The 15,283-nt window shown below is 55.7% G+C and overlaps 3 protein-coding genes across 6 annotated transcripts in view; 1 reads left to right on the top strand and 2 right to left on the bottom strand.

Moving 5' to 3' along the window:
* FERMT3 (fermitin family member 3) overlaps nucleotides 1-5,327 on the top strand; it is a 14,607-nt gene extending 9,280 nt beyond the window's left edge. The window contains exons 14-15 of the mRNA XM_024210712.2: nucleotides 59-200; nucleotides 4,253-5,327. Coding sequence (XP_024066480.2) covers nucleotides 59-200; nucleotides 4,253-4,432 — 322 coding nt within the window. The 3' untranslated portion in view covers nucleotides 4,433-5,327. The remainder of the gene's footprint in view (nucleotides 1-58; nucleotides 201-4,252) is intronic.
* TRPT1 (tRNA phosphotransferase 1) lies at nucleotides 4,996-9,081 on the bottom strand. Of its 3 annotated transcripts, none has more exons than XM_026650475.2 (7): nucleotides 8,983-9,081; nucleotides 8,075-8,156; nucleotides 6,709-6,878; nucleotides 6,223-6,400; nucleotides 5,947-6,003; nucleotides 5,617-5,727; nucleotides 4,996-5,083 (listed from the first exon to the last, which is right to left on the bottom strand). In XM_026650475.2, the coding sequence occupies exons 2-7, from the start codon at nucleotides 8,082-8,084 to the stop codon at nucleotides 5,061-5,063; spliced, it is 549 nt and encodes a 182-aa protein (XP_026506260.1). In that variant the 5' UTR covers nucleotides 8,085-8,156; nucleotides 8,983-9,081; the 3' UTR covers nucleotides 4,996-5,060. The 3 variants fall into 3 exon arrangements, with proteins under 3 accessions (XP_026506260.1, XP_024066486.2, XP_024066487.2); XM_024210718.2 differs by lacking the exon at nucleotides 8,983-9,081 and adding an exon at nucleotides 8,635-8,796; XM_024210719.2 differs by lacking the exon at nucleotides 8,983-9,081 and adding an exon at nucleotides 8,635-8,796 and having other exon boundaries at nucleotides 6,223-6,397.
* A 2,668-nt stretch (nucleotides 9,082-11,749) lies between these two features.
* On the bottom strand, nucleotides 11,750-15,208 carry NUDT22 (nudix hydrolase 22). 2 transcript variants are annotated; one of them, XM_024210715.3, is made up of 6 exons: nucleotides 15,154-15,208; nucleotides 13,563-14,076; nucleotides 13,218-13,325; nucleotides 13,043-13,140; nucleotides 12,279-12,372; nucleotides 11,750-12,024 (listed from the first exon to the last, which is right to left on the bottom strand). In XM_024210715.3, the coding sequence occupies exons 2-6, from the start codon at nucleotides 14,028-14,030 to the stop codon at nucleotides 11,920-11,922; spliced, it is 873 nt and encodes a 290-aa protein (XP_024066483.2). In that variant the 5' UTR covers nucleotides 14,031-14,076; nucleotides 15,154-15,208; the 3' UTR covers nucleotides 11,750-11,919. The 2 variants fall into 2 exon arrangements, with proteins under 2 accessions (XP_024066483.2, XP_024066485.2); XM_024210717.3 differs by having other exon boundaries at nucleotides 13,617-14,076.
* Nucleotides 15,209-15,283: the final 75 nt, after the last annotated feature.

The raw sequence follows: 15,283 nt of genomic DNA, 5'->3' as shown, positions 1-15,283 counted from the left end.
CCCCCAAACTGCAATACAACCCAGGAGTCCTGACCCCCAGCCCCTCCATGCTCCGCAGGTTCAAGGGCAGTAGGAAGGATGAGATCCTGGGCATCGCCAATAATCGTCTGATCCGAATCGACCTGGCCGTGGGAGATGTGGTGAAGACCTGGCGGTACAGCAACATGCGCCAGTGGAATGTCAACTGGGACATCCGTCAGGTCAGTGCAGGGAAGGGGGTGCGGGGCCTATAAGGAGCATGCCAAGCCATCATGGAATCTGGCACAGGGAGAGCGGGTGTAGGGGAATGCCCTAGGAGACACAATTGTATTGGGTCGTCTTCTCCTCTCCAGTGCCCGTGCAGGGTGGAGGCTGGGCTCCAGGACTCCTGGAGTCTCTTGTCTGGCTCTGGGAGGCAAGTGGGTCTACAAAATCACAGAAATGTAGGGCTGGGACCTTGAGAGGTCACCAAGTCCTGCCCACTGCGCTGAGGCAAGACCAATAAACCTCCACCATCCCTGACAAGTGTTTGTCGAACCTGTTCTTAAAACTTCCAGTGGTGGGGATTCCACAACCTCCCTTGGAAGCCTGTCGCAGAGCTTAACTGCCCTTAGTCAGAAAGCTTTTTCCTAATGTCTGACCTGAGTCTCCCTTGCTGCAGATTAAGGATGACTTCTTATCCTGCCTTCAGGGACCATGGAGAACAATTAATCACCATTCTCTTTGTAGTAGCCTTTAGCATATTGGAAGACTATTAGCAGGTCCCCTCGGTCTTCTTTTCTCATAACTAAACAAGCCCAGTGTTTTTAAGCTTTCCTCCTAGGTCAGGGTTTCTAAACCTTTTATCATTTTCATAACTCTGCTCTGGACTCTCTCCAGTTTGTTCCCATCTTTCCTAAAGTGTGCTGCCAAGAACCGGGCACAGTACTGCAGCTGAGGCCTCCCCAGTGCCAAGTAGAGAAGGACAATTATTTCCCATATCTTACATGCAACACTCTTGCGACACCCCAGAATGATATTAGCCATTTCTGCAGCTGCTGACTCACATTCAATGTGTGATCCATTGTAATCCTCGCATCCTTTTCAGCAATATTGCTTCATAGTCAGTTCTTTCTCATTTTGTAATTGTGCATTTGATTTTTTCCCCCCTGAAGAGTAGTGTTTTGCACTTGCCTTTATTGAATTTCATCTTATTGATTTCAGACCAATTCTCTAACTTGTTAAGGTGATTTTTAATTCTAAGCCTGTACTCCAAAGTACTTGCAACCCCTCCCAGCTTGGTGTCATCTGCAAATTTTATAAGTATAGTCTCCACTCCATTATCCAAGTCATTAATGAAAATATTGAATAGTACTGGAGCAAGGACTGACCCCTGTAGGGCCCCACTAGATACACCCTCCCAGTTCAACCGTGAAACATTAACTACTCTGAGTACAGTCTTTCAATCAGTTGTGCACCCACCTTATAGTAATTTCATTTAGACCACATTTCCCTAGTTTGCTTATTAGAGTGTCATGTGGGACTATGTCAAAAGCTTTACTAAAATAAAGATAGACCATGTCTGCTGCTTCCCCCACATTTACTAGGCTAGTAGTCCTGTCCACGAAGGAAATTAAGTGAGTTTGGCATGATTTGTTCTTGACAAATCCATGCTGGCTATTCCTTCTAACCCTATTATCTTGTAACCGATTCTAATATAAGAACTGCCCTACTGGGTCAAACCATAGTCTATCTTGCCCAGTAGCCTGGGCAACAGTGGCCTATATCAGAGCTTCAGCCAGAGTGTAGAGAACAGGAGAGGCATGGAGTGATCCACCCCTATCTTCCATTCTTGGCTAGTGGTGATCAGAGGTTTAGGGTCACCCAAAGCATAAGGTTACGTCCCTGGCCATGTTGGCGAATAGTCATCAATGGACCTATCCACCACTAACTTATCCAGTTCTTTTTGGATCCCAGTTATACTTTTGCCCATCACAACATCCCATGGCAATGAGTTCCACAGGTTAGTTGTGCATTGTGTGAAAAAGTACTTCCTCTTGTTTGTATTAAATCTGCTGCCTATTAACTTCATCTGGCGACCCCTGGTTTTTGTATTGTGGGAAAAGGTAAATAACACTTTCCTATTCACTTTTTCCATGCCATTCATGATTTTATAGACCTTTATCTCACACACACCCTTAGTTGTCTCTTTTTTCTAAGCTGAGCAGCCCTAATCTTTAGTCTTTCCTTGTATGGAAGCTATTCCATACCCTTAATCATCCCATTAGACCGGTGAGCCATGACTTCTCTTCACAAAAGCTATGTTGATTCTTCCCCAATAAAGTGTGTTTATCTCTTTGTCTGATCATTGTGTTCTTTACTGTAGTTTCTACCAATTTGCCTGGTATTGAAGTTAGGTTTACTGGCCTGTAATTGGCAGGATTGTCTCTGGAGTCTTTTTTTAAAATTTGCTATTTCATTAGCTATCTTCTAGTCATCTGCTACAGAGGCTGATTTCAGCAATAGGTTACAAACTACAGTTCTGCAATTTCATATTTGACTTCCTTCAAACTTTTGGGTGAATACCATCTGGTCCTGGTGATTTAATATTGTTTAGTTTTACTAATATGTGCCAAAACCATGTCTATTGACACATCTATGTGGGACAATACTTCCGATTAGTCACCCAAAAAAAATAGCTTGGAGTGTGGGTATCTCCCATTTTCTGCTGCAAAGACCCATACAAAGAATCCATTTAGCTTCTCTGCGATTTGCCTTGTCTTCCCTGAGTGCTTCTTTAACACCTTGGTTGTCTAGTGGCCCCACTGGTTGTCTGACATGCTTCCTGCTTCTGATGTACTTAAGAAAATTCTTACTGTTAGTTTTTGCATCTTTAGCAAGTTACCTTTCAAATTCTTTTTTGGCCTGTTTTATTACACTTGTACATTTTACTTGCCAGAGTTTGTGTGCCTTCTTATTTTCCTCATTAGAATTTGACTTCCACGTTTTAAAGGGTGCCTTTTTCTCTCCAATACTCTGTTCTTAGCCATGTCTCTTTTGGTTTGGGGTATACGTTTAGTCTGAGCCTCTATTATGGTATTTTTAAGTCGTCTCCATGCTGGCTGCAGGAGTACTCCTGTGACTGTTCTTTTTAATTTCCGTCTAACATCCTCATTCTTGTATAGTTTCCCTTTTTAAAGTTAAATGTAACCATGGTGGGGTAAGGTTTTTTTGGTATTTCCCCCCCTACAAGGATGCTAAATTTAATTACATTATGGTCACTGTTACCGAGCAGTTCAGCCATAGTTACTTCTGGGACCACGTCCTGTACTCCACTTAGGACTAAATCAAGAATTGCCTCTCCCCTTGTGGGTTACAAGACTAGGTGCACCAGGAAGCAGCCATTTACGGGGGGGTCATCTCTGCATCCCCATTCTGAGGTGACATTTACCTAGTCAATATGAGGATAGTTGAAATCACCCATTACTACTGTGATTTCTGGTTTTGTAGCCTCTGAAGCCCCCATTAGCATTTCACAATCACGGTCACTCTCGTGGTCAGTAGTATATTCCTACTGCAATCCTCTTATTATTCAAGCTTGGAATTTCTACCCAGAGAGATTTTACAGTAGTTTGATTCATTTAAGGTTTTCCCTTTTTTTAAAGCATGTAGTGCCACCTCACCCCCACCAGCATGACCTACTGTCATTCCTATATATTTCATACCTTGGTATTACCATGTCCCATTGATTAGCCTCATTTCACCAAGTTTCTGTAATGTCTATTATACCAATATCCTCATTTAACGCCAGGCACTCGAGTTCACCCATCTTAGTATTTAGACTTCTAGCATTAGTATGTAAGCCCTTGTACATTTTGTAATATTTAGTCGATTGCCTTCATGTGTTATGTTTAAATGAGAGTCGTATGTTTGACCGTTCCTTACTAGCTCCTATCTGTACTTTACCAACTTCTTTCCTATCCTCCATCTTAAGATACTGAGTTTGCCCTTGAATAAATTCATCCCTAAGGGATGTCTCTGCTGAGCCATATGCTCCTCCACACCTGTCTGCTTACCCCCCCCAGCTCTTGGTTTAAAAACTCCTCTACAGCCTTTTTAATTTTGCATGCCAGTAGTCTGGTTCCATTTTGGTTAAGGTGGAGTCCATTCTCCCCCGGTACAGGCTACTTCTTCCCCAAAAGGTTCCCCAGTTCCTAACAACATTAAACGGTGGGAGCCAGGACTCCTGTGTTCTTTTCCCCAACCAGCCCCTCACTACCGTCCTCTCTCCCAGGTGGCGATTGAATTTGATGAGCACATCAATGTGGCATTCAGCAGCGTGTCGGCCGGGTGCAATATCGTGCACGAGTACATCGGGGGGTACATCTTCCTGTCCACCCGCTCCACCGACAAGGGCCGGGGCCTCGACGAGGAGCTTTTCTACAAGCTGACAGGGGGCCACGAGGCCCTGTGAGCACTCAGCACTGCTCCCATCTCCTGCTGGGTACCAAGGGGCAACAGGGAGGGGGGAGAACTGGGGCCAACATTGGCCCCACCTACAGGGAGGGAGCAGCCATCTGTACAATGGACCCCTCACCCACCCATCACAACCACCTACCCTCCTATCCCCAACACACCCACCCTCCTCCCCATACAGAACTTAACCAGCCCACCAATCCCTACACACACATTCCCAAGCCCCTCCCCCATGCACCAAAACCCCAGCCTCCACGTTTCCGTACACACCCAGCTAACCAACCCAGCCACCCCAACACCTACCCCCCCTCAAATTCCCTACACACCATGCCCCAACACCACCCCTCAATGGCCTACACAACCCCAGCCCAAGCCACCCCTTAATCCACCCATCCCTTCTCGTGCCCGCTGCCACCCCAGCACTCCTGCATGTGCTCTATGGAAAGGGGAGTACAGGTCTGTGTGTGTGTGTTTGGGGGGGAGGCGGGGAGTGCGGCAAATCCAGCAGAGAGATGGTTAAAGAGGCTGCAGCAGATGGAACAATAGGGATGTTATTTTACACTGCTCTCTCCTGCCCTGATTCTCCTCCATGTCATGGCCCTGGAGCCGGCTCGGCCCTGTGGGGGTCACTTGAGGGGTAGCAGACGCCCTGAAAGAGAGAAGAAGGATACAGAAAGGTGTTGGCAGCAGCTGGCTTTCCTGCACCCACCTGCCCTCGCCAACCATGCCAGGGAATGACAGGACCCTCCACCCCACACTGGCCCATGGGCACTTCTCTGCCACTCCCTGGGAGAGGATCAAAGCCACAGCTACTTGGATTCTACCACGAGTTGCCAGCCAGGCATGTCGGCTGGGACTGCAAACACAGAGTAATAAACCAAGCTCTCACTATGTTGGGCAGGTCTGTGACTCTGTGGAAGGGTGGGAATTGCTCCCCGGACTCCAGGGTTCTATCCCCAATGTGGGAAGGGGAGTGGAAATTAGTGGGTTAGAGCAGGGGGAGTGGGAGTCAGGACTGCTGAGTCCTACTCCCCACTTGCTATATGACTTTGGACAAGTCCCTTCCTCTCTTTCTAGTGGGTGGGGCTCATGGGGTGATGGAGAGGTCAGCGACTGTCCTACCCACAGTGCCAAGCCCCCCCTCTCCCCCCCCAGAGGAGGCAAGGTGGGGGAGACTCTTACTGTCAGGCCGGAGCTGCAGGACTCTTTGGAAGTACTGGGGAGGCAGGAGGCCTTCAGCATCACCCGGTGTGAGGATGACACCATTAGCTGAGCGATAGAACTTGATCCCATCTGCAGGGGGAAGCAACACACAGGGTTATGGGAACCAGGACACCTGGGTTCTATCCTCCACTCAGGGTGGGGACTGGGGTTGAGTGGTTAGAGGAGGGGGCTGGGAGCCAGGACTCCTGGGTTCTGCTGCTGAGAAGATAGGTGCCTCAGTTGGAAGGGTTAAGGAAACTTCTTGGTTTCCATCAGAGACTCTCCCCCACCCCCAATCCCCTTACTCACCTGCCAGCGCCTGGGGCCCATTGATCACTATAGCCACATCACAGTCCTGCCTCATCCCTGTGGATCAATAGTCAAAGAGGTGGTCAAAAGCGGGCTATGGGGAGCAACTCCTAGACCCACCCACATCCCCCCAGCTGACTGGGCTTTGTACACAGAACCACCAGTGTCCCTCGGGATCATAGCCCCTCCATCCCCAAAGAAAGCTCCCCACTACTGCACCAGGGACAGGGGGGCAGGACTCCTGGGTTCTCTCCCCCGTACAACGTGCACACTCACCGCTGAGGACATGTCCATCCCCGGGCAGCCCAGGTGCTAGGTGGATATGGTTGCGCCCCATGCGGGAAAGGCCCCCCTGGCAGATGGCCGGCCAGTGCCGCAGGTAAGTGCCATGGGCCATGGTCTGGGGTAGGGCTGTGGGCTCCAGCAGTGGGATCAGCTCTAGCTCTGACACCTGCTAGTGAGGGATTGGAGGGATATCACAATGGTGCTTCTGGCCTAGAGTCCCTTTTTGTGCTCCCCTTAGCCCCCATTCTCTTGCCCCTTCTTATGTCCAAGGTGCCCCTGCCCCTCATCCCCTGAAGCAAGGATCCTGTCCTTCCCCCTGACTCCTCATCCTGGGAGAATGAGGATCCTGCTCTGACCCATCCCACATGCTCTGGGACCCCAGGTTGTAGGATTCCCACTGCCCACTCCACTCAATCCCCCCCACGCTTCCCCAGAAGAGGGGTCCCTCTCTGCTACCCACCACCCCTCCCCCAGCACCTGCAGTGAGTGCCCCTGGTTGGCGCGGATCTGCAAGCGCCTGTCACTAGGGTGCGGGCGCAGGGCAAAGCGGCGCTTCTCGTTAGTCTCCACGACGTGTCGCACATCGGCCACAGAGACACCCCCAAAGCGGGGCAGGCTCAGCAGGGCAGCCACGTCTACGAACCCATCTAGGGAGGGGAGACAGATAAGACCAGCTAGGCAGAGACCTGCCCCCTCCACGCACTCTGATGGGCTAGGCCGAAACCTGGTCCTTCCCCACACCCCAATGGGCTAGGCCGAGACCTGCTGCCCCCCCCACACTTGTCCTCTCCCACCCCCATGATGGGCTAGGCAGAGACCTGCCCCCCTTGCTTGCCCTGTCCCCATCCCCACACCCCAACCCCCCTGCCCCACTCATCCTATCACATCCTCCCTGTCCCCACAATCAGCGAGGGTGAGACCTGCCCTCCGCATGACCTACCTCATCCTTCCTCCTTGCACAACACCCCCACACCTACACCACTGTTCCCCCAACCAGCGAGGGTGAGATCTGCCCCTCCTTGCATGCCCTACCCCATTCCCGCACAACTGGCTAGGCCAAGATCTAAACCCCCTTTGCACCCCCAATCAGTGCGGCCGAGACTGACACCCCCTTGCAGCTCCTACTCATCCCTCCAACCTTCACTGGTAAGGCCTAGACCTAACCTGTCCTCACATGCTCTAACACATCCCTCCCCTGATCTGATCTACCCCATCTCCTGCCCCAACTATGCCAAGGTCCATCTAACCCCATCATCTCCCTCTGCAATCCACTGGGGGTGGTTGAGGGAAAAGACCAGCTTGGCCTCCACAAGATGCCCTACCCCTTCCGGCTCTCCTCCCACCCAACCCAGGGCACTAAGGGGCTGAAGAACCCAGGTGTGCTGGGGCAGTGCCCATCCATGGGCCCTCCAGCAGAGGGCAGGCCAGTTCGTGTCAGCACACCCCTGTCCCCAATAACCTGCAGGGGCCCACAGCCTCTGGAGCAGGGGCCTGGGCTGTTTAGTGCAATGAGTCTGTGGATCGCAGGCCCAGCCCTAGTCTCCTTCTCTATGCTCTATCTCCCACCACCTCCTTGGGCACAGGGAGCACATGCACCAATACCAAGTGCCCCCCCTGATGACCGCCTGAACTTTCAGGCCCCAGAGGCAGGTAGGAGAGCCAGGGTCAGCCGCAGGCCAGGGATCCCATGTCAGCTATGGGGGGTTGTACCTAAGCAGAGGGTCCCCTGTCTCAGCCCTTTCTGCTGGGGTTCAGTAGCTCTCTCTCCATAGGAGAGGTGCTGTCCTGAAGCCCGCCTGCAGGGCCAGGGGGAGCAGATGCGTGGGAGTATGAGTGCACTTACCAGCACCCATCTCCAGCCCCAGCTGGGCTGCTCCATGACGCAAAACATAGGACAAGGCTTTGGACAGACGGACATCCGGGTTCTGAAAGAGATGGGGGACAGAGAATGGAGGGAGTGGTGGTGGGGGCTCATTTTAGAGGGAACCCCACATAACCCCTCCTCCCCAGCAGCCTCAGTAGAAAGGGCTGAATGAGCCACTGGGAGCTAGGACTCCTGGGTTCTATTTCCAACTCTGTTACAGGAGAGCGGTCTAATGGGTTAGAGTAAGGGGGCTGGGAGCCAGGACTCCTGGGTTCTATTCCCAACTCTGTTAGAGGAGAGGGGTCTAATGGGTTAGAGTAAGGGGGCTGGGAGCCAGGACTCCTGGGTTCTATTCCCAACTCACTCCTAGAGAGGGGTTCCTGTCGTCTCTTGCTGCCCCCACCCAACCAAGCCTGAACTGGAGGGGGGAACCCCTGCAAGAAATCTGGCCATGGAGACAGGTGTCACCAGCTCAGCCATGGGAGAAGACTGGCTGGGATTTAGAGTCAGGGGCAGGGGAGATTGTGACTGGCTCTAACCTGGTTCTGCTGCCTCTTTCGACTCCCAGACTTCCAGCTCCCTCTCCCAGGAGCCCTAGGGAGAGGCTGCTGAGATTCTGCCCCCCCTGGATCCATACTAGTCGTTCCCACCCTGCTCCTGCGCTCTGTACAGCCTCAGCCTCCCTAGAATGCCCCCAGGCAGTTACCCTGTTCCCAGAACCCCCTCCCCACCAATCCCACTCTCCTGCCCCCGCCCCCAGAGCCCCTCCCCCACCAATCCCACTCTCCTGCCCCCTACCCCAGAGCCTCCTCCCCACCAATCCCACTCCCCAGCTCTCTCGCTCCCCTCCTCCTCTTTCTCAGCGCCCCTTGCCTGGGGGTAGTTACCCAATCCCAGACCACACTGCCAGTCTCCCAGCAATCACAGCTGCAAACTGAACTCAACGGCTCCAGTCCCACCCACCAGGCATCATGGGCAAGTACGTGACCTGGAGGCGCAGCTTTGGGGCCGCAAAGGCCTCTGGGGGTTGTAGTCTTTCAGGTAGGACTGGCCAGTCGAGGGAGCCCATCTAGCCCGGTATTCCAGCTCCTGCATGCGCCAGCGGCACTTGCCGCGAGCGGGGGGAGGCTCCCCCTACTGGGCAAATGTGGAATAATCGGGGGGGGGGGGGGGGGGGTCCTGGAAGCAAGGTTCATCTTCCATCCCTGCCTATGACTGTCTGTCTAGGCCCAGGGCCGGCTCTGGCTTTTTTGCCGCCCCAGGCAAAAAAGCCTCCGGCCGCCCCCCCCCCCCCCCCGCGGGGGGGTGGGGTGGCCGGAGCCCCAGGGGGAGGGCGGCAAGCCCCGCGGGGGCTCCGCTCTCCCCCCGGCGGCCGGGGGGAGGGCGCCAAGGGGGAGGGCGGCCAGAGCACTGGGGGCAGGGCGGCAAGCCCCGGCCATGGCCCCGCTCTCCCCGGCGGCTGGAGCGCCGCGCCGCCCCCCTCCAGGTGCCGCCCCAAGCACAAGCTTGGTGGGCTGGTGCCTGGACCCGGCCCTGCCCAGGCCCACCTATCTGAGCCAAACAGGGCATGTGGGGTAATAGCTCTTATTAGACCAACTTCCCTTGCTGAAATAGACAAGCTTTCATAGGGCTCTTCTTCAGGTCACTCTCCCCACCTGCCTGCCTGTCTATGCCCATACCCACCCATCCATCCCCCTCCACCACTGTCTCTCTGTCCATCCCCTTTTCCTCTCTACTCTGGGCTGGGTCTGGACCCTGCAGCAGGCCCAGCAGTGCTGCCTGGCCACACACGGTGGCGCCCCACATCCGCTTTGCAGGCCGCTCCAGCTCTGGCTGCCAGGTCTCCTGTTTGCAAAGGGGGTTTGAAGGGCCAAGGCCCCGCTGCAGAAGGAAGCATCCCAGATGCCAGCCCCACCATAAGCTGGGGCAGTGGGAGACAGGGGAAAGGGCAGGAAAGGAGGGTGTCTTGGGGGAAATGAGGAAAAAATGGGGTGAAATTAAGAACAGGTAAACTGAGGCTAAGGGTGAGGTACCCCCACACTGTGCAATCCACTCCCTGGGCAGGGACTGGAAGTCAGGACTCCTGGGTTCTATCCTCAGCACGGGGCAGGGAGTGAGGTCTAGGGGTTAATGTTGGGGGGGGGAAGCAGGAGCTGAGGCCATGACAGCAGCCCCTGGCCAGCAGGAGGTGACTCAGTGAGTCAGGTTGGCTTGTGGCATCACCTCGTGTCGGCCCAGGGCTTGTGCTCCTGGAGTCACCTTTCACCTCCTTGCTGCACAGAGCCCTTTCCCCAGCACCACCCACTGATATGGACGGCTGGGGGAGGCCCTGACTCACACACCCTTGGCCTACTTCATTCCACCAGCCAAGGCAGTTGCGAAGAATATGATGATGATGATAATAATAATAGTTTACTATCTGCTCTGGGTAGGGAGGGCATCCTAGTGGTTACAGCAGCAGAGCTGGGCATCAGGACGTGTAGGTTCTATTCCTGACTTTACCACCTCGCTGTGTGATATCAGGTACATCCATCACCTTCTCTGTCCCTCAGTTTCTCCCAGGGTTGGGGCATGGCAGATTAATGCAATTTATGGGGCGAAGGCCGAGGGAACTCAGGACAGATGGGGTTGGTGGGAAGGATCCGTGCATAGTCCACAGGCTCCCACAGGAGCGATCTTAGGCTGGGATGGCGCGAGAGAAGGCCGTATCTCAAGGCTTTAGCCGCTCCCCCCACTCAGCTCCGATTATCCAGCTTATTGGCAGCTCGAATACAATTAACGAGCCGGGATTCCAGGCCTCACCATCAAACTAGCCATTCACCCCTCCTTGAGCCGATTAGGGGCTGAGCTGCCCTTGGGCCGGCCGAGACCATGATTAATGTCTCCAGGGCCCCAGCATCCCAGGACGCTTATGGCTGACGCCTCCAGCCATGAATGTGATGTCCATAGGTGTGCAGGGACAACCCCATCCACTGCCCAGCTCTGACTGGGGAAAGACCCTGCACAGATCTAATCACTAGACCCCACTCCCCACTGACCCCAGGAATTTTGATCCTTCTCTACGTGAGCAGGGTGTGTGTGGTTCAGTGGTTAGAACATGGGGTTGGGAGTCAGGACTCCTAGTTTCTCGCCCTGGCTCTGTGAGGGGAGATGGGGCAGAGGATTTTGTATTATCATCATGAGAGACTAGTGCTATTATCCAGCCTGGGGCAAGAGGGCCAGCTGAGGGGTTGCTGCATGGTAAGACTGGACAATGCAGACCAGAGAGCTGGGGGAACCATCAGAGTCTCCGGGGTGCACCAGCCCCCCTCTGGGGATTGGGATTCCCTTAGAGCTCATGTAGCCCTTGGGAAAGGGGCTAAAGTGTATCCTTTCCCCCAGCCAGTGCCCCCTAGAGGGGAAAGGCCCCAAATCCCATTCCACACTCCCCTGGGCTAGCCAGTCGTCCCCCCTCAACACACACACACACACTGTTCAGCTCTGATGGCAGCTGGCCGAGATTATCCAGATAGGAGGGCATGGGGAAGTGCTGCTGCCTCCTTCAGGGCTGGGCCAGCCCAGTGCATTCTGGGAAATGGGATCATGCCAGAGGCTTAGCACCTGCCACTGCCGTCAAAGAATAAGTTCTTTATTGGGAGATGGGTTCTCAACAGCCAGAATTGGGCCCTACCCCTGGAGAGGTGAGTCTGCTCCTGCAGTGATCCCCCTCCTGCTGGCTCCACGACATAGGGCTGGCATGTGCAGAGAGCTTGCAGGGTCTGTCGATGCTCAGTTTGGCACAGAAAAGCCCCCATGGTGGCCCGGGGGGGTCAGTCCCTTTCCTGTCACTGCCCCCCACCCTGAACCAGGGTGTAGAGTCTGACAGCCCCCTTGGCAGATGGGCACAGCTCCCTCCACATCCCTCCGGTCTGCTCCAGAGTCAGGACGTCCTGCAGGGGAAGCACAGGGACACCACGGGATCAGTGCCAGGGAGGAGGGAGGCAGGGTACCTACCGGCACCACCCAGAGCTCATGTGTGACCCTTATCGACCACAGGAGCTGGGAGAGCCGGGACTCCCCCAGGACTCCTGGGTTCAATTCCCAGGTCTAAGAGGGGAATGGGGTCCAGTGGATTAGAGCAGGGGGGCTGGGAGTCAGGACTCCTGGGTTCTATTCCCATCTGCCAGGCTGTGCCTCCCCTTACCTCTCTCTTGATAAAGATGATGCCAGTGGATTCCTGAGCTTCAGGCCCCCCGATCTCATATCTCTGCTTCACCTGCTCCAACGTCAGACTGCACCTGGGACATGGGGCGGCTCCATTAGCAGAACGGAGACATCCGGACCTGAGGCCCAATGGCAGCTGCACCTGTTTATTCTCTGTCCCTATGTGCAGCAAAGTTGAAGCCTGGCCTTGTGGTAACAGCTCAGGACACCTGGGTTCTATTCCTAGCTCTGCCACTGATTCTCAGACACCTTGTCAAGTTGCATCCCTGCTATGTGCCTCGGTTTCCCCATCTGTAAAATGGGGATAACAATCCTTCTTCTGTCTAGTTAGACTGCAAGCTCCTCAGGGCAGGGACTGTCTCACTGTGTGTCTGTGCAGCACCTGGCATGATGGGGGGCCCCCAATCTCAGTCAGGGTCTGTGCAGTGCCTGGCACAATGTGAGGTCCCAATCTTGGCGCCATGCTAGTATGTTTATTTTGGCTGGGGGTGGGGAGGATATGGTAAATGAAGTCAGGGCCCCAGGATGTGGGGAGAGGTTGCACCCCAATTGCTGATTGGATCTATCACCAATTCAGGGTTCCTCTAGCTTCTAGATCCAAACAGTCAGGAGATGGGTTTAAGCCAGCAGTTGAATCAACAGTGCCTGAGCCAGATCCACCAAAGTGGACCTCTGCCTCCTGAGCTCTCCCTGTGCCTAGCATAGCCCTCCTGGCCTCTCTGTGCACTGAATTAGCCCCATTACCTGACATAGAACTCAGCGCTGGCCCGACCTGCGCTGGTCTGGTTCCGAGCGATGCCCAGCAGCACTGGCTGGCTTAGGGTGGGCAGTGGCAGGTTGACCTATGGAGCAGGGAGGCGGGTTAGTGAGGGGCAGCAGAGCACAGAGACACCAACAGCCAATACCCCACATCTCTCACCTCATCTCGGATCTCCCGCAGGATGGAGGTGAAGATCTCCTTGACAACCATCTGTCTGGGGAGATCCTGCAAACGGATGGATTCTTCTGGGACATCCCCCACCACAGCCTGCAGCAGAGGAAGGAGCCCAGGGTCAGGAAATGCAGCCACCTCTGGAGTGGAACACAGCAAGGGAGGTGGATCCCAGGGAAAAAACATTCCTACGCTTACAGGGAGTCCAGGAGATGTGCAATGGGGGCAGGCGGTGGGAGTTAAGGTTTCCCAGGGTGGGGGAGAACTGGCTGGCTCAGGGGGTGGGGAATGGATCTGGGGCCTTTCCATTCTAGGGGTGCTGGGTGGACCCACCTGTGGCTCAGGATGCCCCCCGGGGATGTCTACGAGGCCAGGCGCCTCGCCCACCTTCAGGCTGCGCCGTAGGAAGACGAAGCAGTCATCAGCGGTATGCACCATGGCGCCCACTCCCAGCGGCTCCGCCAGGTAGGCCTGGCTGTCCCCAAAGTCCTGCCGCCCCTGCTGCTGGAGGTGCCTGGCCATGCCAGCCCGGTTGGTACCCAGAAAGTCCTTGTAGCAGGTGAGGCCCAGACGAAAGGTCAGGGAATCCCCATCCAGCTGGGCTGAATGCAGCCGGAATTTGGAGCCGTTGAAAAGCCAGGGGCTGTGGCGGCACCGGGCCTCCCAGACAGCGTCGATCCAGGCCTGGCCCCCGGGCAGCTGGCGCCGGTCGTAGGCTGGGGAGAGCTCAGCCCGCACCTCTGTCTCTGACAGGCCCTTGGGAGACGGACACTGCAGCATGATGGAGATCTCAGGGTCCATGGTGCTTCCCTGTGCCTCCCAGCCCCGGACACCAGGCTCAGGGCATCTGGGAGGGAGGAAAAGATGGGGATCACTCAGCTTCTATGCCAGGCTACCACCCCCTCACACACACCCTGGAGAGCCAAACCCATGGGTACCAAGGCCCCCCACTGCCCTAAAGAGCTGGTTCCATGGGCACTGCACCTCCCCCAGAGCTGGTCCCATGGACACCACATGCTCCTGATTGCCCCACGAACGCTGTACCTCCCCACACTGCCCCAGAGAACCGACCCCATGGGCACTGCACACCCCCTTACTGCCCAGGAGATCCAGGCCCATGGATGACCGCCCCTTTCCTCTACTGCCAGAGAGACCTAGCCCCAGGAGCACTGAGCCTCCCCCATTCACCCAGAGATCTGCCTCCCACTGCCCCAGAGAGAGGGCTACATGGGCACCAAACACCTCTCCCCACTGCCCCAGAGAGCTGGCCATATGGTCCCCACATGCCATCCCCTACAGGCCCGGCCAATTGGCTGCATGGGCACTGCACACCTCCCCCATCCCAATAAGAACCCCCTCACCCCCAGGACGCGTGTGCCCCAAGGCTGCCCGGTGCATGGAGGGATTTAGGGTGGGGATTGAGCTTCAGACACTTCCTAGAGGGGCAGCGCTGCAGGTTCATGCCATCCCCTCTGACCGAGGACGGGGTCCTTAGGGGTGGGTGGGGTCATCAGGGGAGATACCCCAAAGCTGCTAGTTAAACTCCACACACATATAGCTCTGGGGCTGTACTGATGAGAGCAGGGGTGTGCGGGTGGGAGCCAGGACACCTGGGTTCTATCCCCAGCTCTGGGAGGGGAGTGGGGTCTAGCGGATAGAGCTGGGGGCTGGGAGCCATAGACCCCCCTCCCCGTCTCTATTCTCCTGGCTGCCAATGAACCGGACACCCCCACAGCTCCCGCCTCCCCGGGGGCAAGGAGCACAGGGGACGGGGCTGCAGCCGGCTGATCCCAGCCCTGTAGGGCAGCCTGCCCGGGGCACCTTGTGGGGCCATTCACCCCACGGCACAGCCCGGCCCCTGCGCGGGAGCCCCCGAGCGCTCCGCTCCCCAGCCCCGCGCCGGGCTCAGCGCCAGATTCGCTACCTCCAGCTCCAGCTCCACGGCCCGGCCCCAGCCGCCCCCTTCCCGGAAGTCAGCGGCTGCCTGCGGCCGCGCTGATTGGTTCAGGGTGGCTCTAGCCCCCTGCCGGCTGTGCCGCCCCCTGGCTCCGGTA

Source organism: Terrapene carolina, unplaced genomic scaffold (genome assembly GCF_002925995.2).
Source record: "Terrapene carolina triunguis isolate 2854851 unplaced genomic scaffold, T_m_triunguis-2.0 Scaffold89, whole genome shotgun sequence".
Lineage (NCBI taxonomy): Eukaryota > Metazoa > Chordata > Testudines > Emydidae > Terrapene > Terrapene triunguis.
This window is presented reverse-complemented; position numbering and strand designations above follow the sequence as displayed.

What these genes read in the sequence shown, in the direction of transcription:
- NUDT22 (XM_024210715.3), bottom strand. Translation starts at nt 14,030, where the DNA reads ATGGACCCTGAGATCTCCATCATGCTGCAGTGTCCGTCTCCCAAGGGC. An exon ending in GGGGGCATCCTGAGCCACAG is followed by an intron (nt 13,326 to 13,562) that starts GTGGGTCCACCC and finishes CCTCTGCTGCAG; the next exon opens with GCTGTGGTGGGGGATGTCCC. An exon ending in TCATCTTTATCAAGAGAGAG is followed by an intron (nt 12,025 to 12,278) that starts GTAAGGGGAGGC and finishes CTTCCCCTGCAG; the next exon opens with GACGTCCTGACTCTGGAGCA.
- TRPT1 (XM_024210718.2), bottom strand. Translation starts at nt 8,730, where the DNA reads ATGGATCCAGGGGGGGCAGAATCTCAGCAGCCTCTCCCTAGGGCTCCT. An exon ending in GGATGGACATGTCCTCAGCG is followed by an intron (nt 6,004 to 6,222) that starts GTGAGTGTGCAC and finishes ATTGATCCACAG; the next exon opens with GGATGAGGCAGGACTGTGAT. An exon ending in CCTGCAGCTCCGGCCTGACA is followed by an intron (nt 5,084 to 5,616) that starts GTAAGAGTCTCC and finishes TCTCTCTTTCAG; the next exon opens with GGCGTCTGCTACCCCTCAAG.